At 51.7% G+C, this 6470-nt stretch overlaps 1 protein-coding gene across 1 annotated transcript in view; it reads left to right on the top strand.

Moving 5' to 3' along the window:
* The window catches only part of LOC103191585 (integrin alpha-X-like), a gene marked incomplete in the record, with an annotated part of 145644 nt that overhangs the window by 36503 nt on the left and 102671 nt on the right, over window positions 1–6470 (top strand). The window contains 3 exon segments of the mRNA XM_042346870.1: window positions 150–281; window positions 3150–3223; window positions 6411–6470. Coding sequence (XP_042202804.1) covers window positions 150–281; window positions 3150–3223; window positions 6411–6470 — 266 coding nt within the window.

A 6470-nucleotide genomic window follows, 5' to 3' on the forward strand; every position in this document is an offset into this window, starting at 1 on the left:
CACTGGGGGCGGGGAGACAAAGAGATCACCAAATTGTCAGAGGTGCCGTTGTTCGAATGAGACAGGTCATTCGCCCGGAATAAACCCACAAGGACTGACGTTTTATAATTGTGGCTAAAATCTTGGTTGTGTTCTGTTGCCCTTTACAGGACTGCATTGAGGATTACTTCTCTCCTATTTGGCTCAATGTCAGCTTCACATTGTTAGAGACTCCGCCTGAGACAGCAGAGGGATACCAGCCTATCCTCAATCCACAGTGTGATCAGGCTCTCTCTGTGCTGGTAAGTTCTGCCTCTGGGGGTAGGGAATCCTCTCACTCAGCTCCTGTTAACCCTGCAGCCAAAGCCCTAATGGGCAGAGTGGTCCAGCTGGACAAGCAGCGGGAAAGCTTGCCAGACAGTGATATCAATGGCAAGCTATGGGGTCTGTAACCCCGGGGGTCAAACTCTCCTTCCTTATCTGCATCCCCACCCTCCCTGTCAATCCTCCCCCTACCCCCCCACCCCACCTCGTTTCGCACATTCCTCCACCACCAACTGTATCCTCCACATCTGCCTTCAAAATGCCAGCTCCCTCTCCAATAAAACACTCACCATCCAAGACCTCATCACTGAGGTAAATATCGACATTCTCGCTCTCATTGAAACCTGGGTCACTCCAGGCAACATCTGCCCCTTGACAGAGACCACACCACCCGCCTACACCTTCCATCATACCCCACGATCTAACCACCGTGATGACAGTGTGGCTCTCATCTCCCAGTCCCCACTCGGCTTGTCCTCTTACTCCTCCGGAACCTTACCCCCCTTTGAGCACCTTACTCTCTATCATCCCTCCAACCTTTCCCCCAAAATTCTCCTTATTTACTGCCTCTCAAACCCTCCCCCATCTTCCTCCCAAACATCTCCACCTCCTATCTTCCTTCTCCCTCTGCTCCAAATGCCTTCCTCATCCAAGGCAACTTCAAGCTGCATTTCACTCCCTCCTGCTCTACCTCTGCTGTCCTTCTATCCACTGGCACTGTTCCCACCCCTCTGTCATTAACCCCATCTTTAAAAAACCTTACCTGGACCCATCCCTACTCTCCAGTTACTGCCGTATCTCCAACCTCCCTTTCTTCTCCAAGCCCCTGGAATGAGTCGTTGCGTCCCAGCTTCACTCTTTCCTCTCCCACCATTCCCTCTATGAACCCTTCCAATCAGGTTTCCGTGCTGCCCTCAGCACAAAAACAGCCCTGGTCAAAGTCACTAATGACATTCTGTCCATCTGTGACCAGGGCCCTCTCTGCCTCCTTGTGCTCCTTGACCTCTCTGCTGCCTTCCACACTGTTAACCATTCTATTTTTCTCCACCACCTCTCCTCTCGGTTCAACCTTCATGGACCTGGTTCAAATCCTACCTCTCCCACCATCTCCACTTAGTTGCCACTGATAGCTTCTCCTCCAGCCCCCGCACCGTCACATGTGACATTTCTCAGGGCTCTGTTTTTGGTCCCCTCCTCTTCAATATCTACATGCTCCCCCTTGTTGACATCATCAGTAGACATAGGGTCAACTTACACATGTATGCGGATGACACCCAACTCTATCTTTCTGCCTCCACCCTCGACTCCAGGACCACTGCTGTCCTCACAGACTGCCCGTCAGACATCAAGATCTGGATGAGAGCTAACTTTCTCCAGTTGAATGTCAACAAGATTGAGGCCCTCCTGCTTGGCTCCCGTTAGAGCCTCCACACCTCAGGCGCTGACAGCATCATCCTTCATAGATGCACTTTACACCACATGGAGCCGAAAAAAGAACCTCAGCGTCTCGTCCTGCAACCCCACATCCATGCCATGACCCACTCCACCTTTCCCTACCTCCGCAACATTGCCCATCTACCCCACTGTCTCTCACAGTAACCCTCATCCACGCATATATTACATCCAAACTTGACTACGCAAACTCCCTGCTTGTCGGCCTCTCAACTCCTCCCTCCATAGGCTGCAGGTCATCCAGAACTCTGCAACCCATGTCCTCTCCCAAACCAGGCTCTGCAACCCCATCACCCACATCCTCACCCGACTCCACAGGCTCCCCATTATTCGGAGGATACAGTTAAGTTCCTGGTCCTCATCTTCAAAGTCCTCTACAACCTTTCCCCTCCCTACCTCTGCGACCTACTAATCCCCAAACTGTCCGTCCTCTCCGCTCAGTGGGCTCCGATCTGCTTCATGTCCCCTGCCCCACCATTGGTGGGCGGGCCTCACACTCTCTACCCCCACCCTCTGGAACTCCATCCCACAGTCCCTCTGCCTCGTCCCGTGCCTCCTTCAGGAACTGTCTCAAGACCTTCCTCTTTGACCGTGCCTTTGCTCACCCTCCTTCCCCTACCTTCTCTGACATCCATCCCTCCTGATCCCAACCACCAGCTCGCGTGCAGATCCCTGACTGTCCAGCACTTTGAGATGTCCTGCTGACCTGAAAGGCGCTATGCAAATTTGATTTGTTTTGTTGCATTGATATAGTGCTCTTCACGGACACTGGGGGAGAGAGAGAAACTCCCTTCGCTCCACCCACCCCTCCCCCACCCGCCCCATCTAGCGCAACAGGAGGTCTTTAATATCCCCCAGGGCACGGACAGGGAGTGAGGCTTAACGTCTCATCCGAAGGATGATGCCTCCGACAATGCGGTGCTCTCTCCCTCTCTCTCGCCCCATGTTGGGCGGCTCAAACCTACAACCTTTTGACTTGGAGACGAGAGTGCGAGCAACTGAGCCGGGCTGGTGCACAGCGACTGAGCCGGGCTGGCGCACAGCGACTGAGCCGGGCTGGCGCACAGCGACTGAGCCGGGCTGGCGCACAGCGACTGAGCCGGGCTGGCGCACAGCGACTGAGCCGGGCTGGCGCACAGCGACTGAGCCGGGCTGGCGCACAGCGACTGAGCCGGGCTGGCGCACAGCGACTGAGCCGGGCTGGCGCACAGCGACTGAGCCGGGCTGGCGCACAGCGACTGAGCCGGGCTGGCGCACAGCGACTGAGCCGGGCTGGCGCACAGCGACTGAGCCGGGCTGGCGCACAGCGACTGAGCCGGGCTGGCACACAATGTGTGTGTGTGTGTGTGTGTGTGTGTGTATGTGTAACTTCATCACTTTGTGTTTTGTTACAGCTTCCTCTGCAGAAGAATTGCGGAGTAGACGAGGTGTGTGAGGACGAGTTGAATGTTATTTTAAACAGTGGAAGGTGAGGTGGGGTCTTGTCACAGCTGGCCATCACGCTACATAGCTTATACAATAGTAATAACTGTTAGCCTTGCATTTAATATTGCGCCCTATCACGTCGTTGAGCCGTCCCAAAACGCTTCACAAAATATATTGTAAAGTGAATTGACTGTATATTTTGTGGGCGAAACCAGCAGCCAATTATGCACAGCAGTGACCCACAAACAGTCGTGGATTAAGTGACCAATTTTTTTTTAAGGGATTATTATTATTAAAAAATTATTATTTTTTTACCACCGGAAAGTGATCCACCAATCGACAAACAACCGGGTTCCTACTTACTGTTAGTTAAACAGAGGCTGTGAGGTTAACAAAGAACGGGCACGGTATCATTCCCTGTGTTTCTTTCCATCGTTCTTACATCCTCCCCATTCTCAAACATTCGGTTATACGCAGTGAAGGGCTCTGTGTAAATACTAAGTGTTGTTAATATATAGGAACGTAGGAGCAGGAGTAGGCCATTTGCCCCTTGAGCCTGTTCCGCCATTCTATAAGATCATGGCTGATCTGTACCTCAACTCCAATTACCTGCCTTTGCCCCATATTCCTGATACCCTGACCTAACATATATCTATCCACCTCAGTCTGGACAATGTGAATGGATCCCCTGGCACTTCCTGGCTGGACTATTCCAATGGTCTCCTCGCTGGTCTCCTCAGCTCCACCATACACAAAATCCAATTAATTCAAAACTCCACCACTCTTTGGCAAGGACCGGTGTGACGGGGGTAAGGAGTTTCACCTGCACAAAACTCATAACCCCATCCCCACCTCTCTCCTCACTGGTTCTCAATCACTGGCTATCAACAGATCGATTTCAAGACCCTTTCACTCATTTTCAAATCACTTCATGCCCTGGCACCTCCCTCCCTTTCAAACCTGCTCGACCCCTCACTCCACCACCCGATGCCTCCTCTCGGCTGGTTCTGGCTTCCTGTTCGTTCCTCATACAACTTGGTGTTAGAACCAGCATCCACATCCTTTTGGGGGAGAGAGCTCCAGATTTCCACTCCCCTTTGGGTGAAAAACTGCCTCTTGATTTCACTCCTAAGTGGCCTAGTTTTAAGATGATGTCCCTTGTTCTGGATTCTCCCACCAGAGGAAATAGTTTCTCTGCAGCTATCCCATTGAGTCCCTTTATTATTTTAAACATCTCAATCAGATCAGACCTCAACCTTCTAAACTCAAGGGAATACAGAACCAGGTTTATGCAACCAGTCCTCATAATTTAACCCTTTATGCCCTGGTATCATTCTGGTGAATCTGCAAATTGTTGTAAGGGTTTAGTAGGTCACAGAGGTAGGGAGGAACAAAACTGTGGAGGGCTTTAAAGGTGACAAAGAGGATTTTGGACTCAATCCTCTGGGACAAGGGGAGCCAGTGGAGCCAGGCGAGGATGTGGTTGATGGGGTCACAGAACCTGGAGTGGGGTGAAAGCTGTCTTCATTCTTGTTCGTAGAGTCCTGTAATGCAGTGGTTAGAGCACTCACCTCGCAAGCGAGAGGACCTGAGTTTGATTCCCGGGAAGGGTAAAACTTTAGACAAGTTTCCTTACTCCACATGCCTCCGTTTATCCAGCAGTAAGTAGGAATCTGGTTGTTAGTCATTTGGCGAATCGCCTCTCCATGGGTTAAGCCAAATCCTCCTTCTACTCCACTTCTTTCTCTCTCGCCATTCCCTCTTTCAATCCCTCCAATCCGGCTTCCGCATTGCCCATAGCACGAAAACAGCCCTGGTCAGTCACTAATGACATTCTGAACATCTTAATTTTTGCAGACCTGTCCTTGCCTGGATCGAATCCTATCTCTCTGACCGTCTCCACTTTGCTGCCTCTAATGGTTTCTCCTTCAGCCCCGCACTGTCACATCTGGTGTCCCCCAGGGCTCTGTCCTTGGCCCTCTCCTCTTTAATATCTACATGCTCCCCCTTGGTGACATCATCCGCAGACATGGGGTCAACTTCCACATGTATGCGGATGACACCCAACTCTATCTTTCTGCCTCCACCCTCAACTCCAGTACCACTGCTGTCCTGACAGACTGCCTTTCGGTCATCAAGTCCTGGATGAGGCAAATTTCCTATAGATGTATGTCAACAAGACTGAAGCCCTCCTGATTGGCTCACGCCAGCGCCTCAGCACCTCAGGCTCTGGCAGCATCAGCCTCCAGCGTTGCACATTCAACCTCACTCAGCCAGTCAGCAACCTGGGTGTCTTGTCTGACCCTGAACTTTCTCCACCACATCCGCGCCATGACCGGCACTGCCGCAGCATTGCCAGACTCCACCACTGCCTCACCCCCTCAGGCCACCGAAACCCTTGTTCATGCCTTCATCACATTCAGGCTCGACTATGCAAATGCCCTACTTGTTGGCCTTCCCAACTCCTCCCTCCACAGGCTGCAGATAATCCAGAACTCTGCAGCCCGTGTCCTCTCCCGCACCAAACTCCGTGATCCCATCTCCCCCATTCTCGCCCGACTCCATTGGCTCCCTATCCTTCAGAGGATCCAGTTCAAGATCCTGGTTCTCACCTACAAAGCCCTCCATGGCCTCGCACCACCCTACCTCTGCGACCTCCTAACCCCCTACCAACCCGCCCGCACCCTCTGCTCAACTGGCTCAGGCCTGCTCCAATTCCCCCGACCCACCCATCCCACAATTGGCAGGAGAGCCTTCAGCCACTCTATCCCCAACCTCTGGAATTCCATCTCCCAATCACTCCGCCTCACTCCTTCCTTAGCCTCCTTCAAGTCCTGCCTCAAGACCCTTCTCTTCGACCATGCCATCGGCCACCCCACTTCCTCTCCCCTCCCTTCTCCCTGCCTGATCCCAGTTCGGTTCTGAAATGCTGTAAACTGTCTAGCGCCTTGGGACATCCTCCTGACGTGAAAGACGCTATACACATGTAATCTTGTTATTGTAATAATCCCTTCAAAAAAATAATAAATTGGCCACTCAATCCACAATTCCTTGTGAGGCGCTGCTGTGCGCAATTGACTGCTGCGTTCAACTCACTTTACAGTGTATTCTGTGAAGCGCTTTGAGATGTCCCTATGATGTGATGAGGCGCTATATTAAATGTAAAGAGTATTATTATTATTAATATTATTAAGTCCATTTTCTGTTGCCACTTTTATTCTTTCACACAGAGTCCAAAAACTGGTGCTGGGGAGAGATTCTCTGTTAAATCTAAGCGTCTTGTTAAACAA

Source organism: Callorhinchus milii, unplaced genomic scaffold (assembly GCF_018977255.1).
Source record: "Callorhinchus milii isolate IMCB2004 unplaced genomic scaffold, IMCB_Cmil_1.0 Scaffold2, whole genome shotgun sequence".
Lineage (NCBI taxonomy): Eukaryota > Metazoa > Chordata > Chondrichthyes > Chimaeriformes > Callorhinchidae > Callorhinchus > Callorhinchus milii.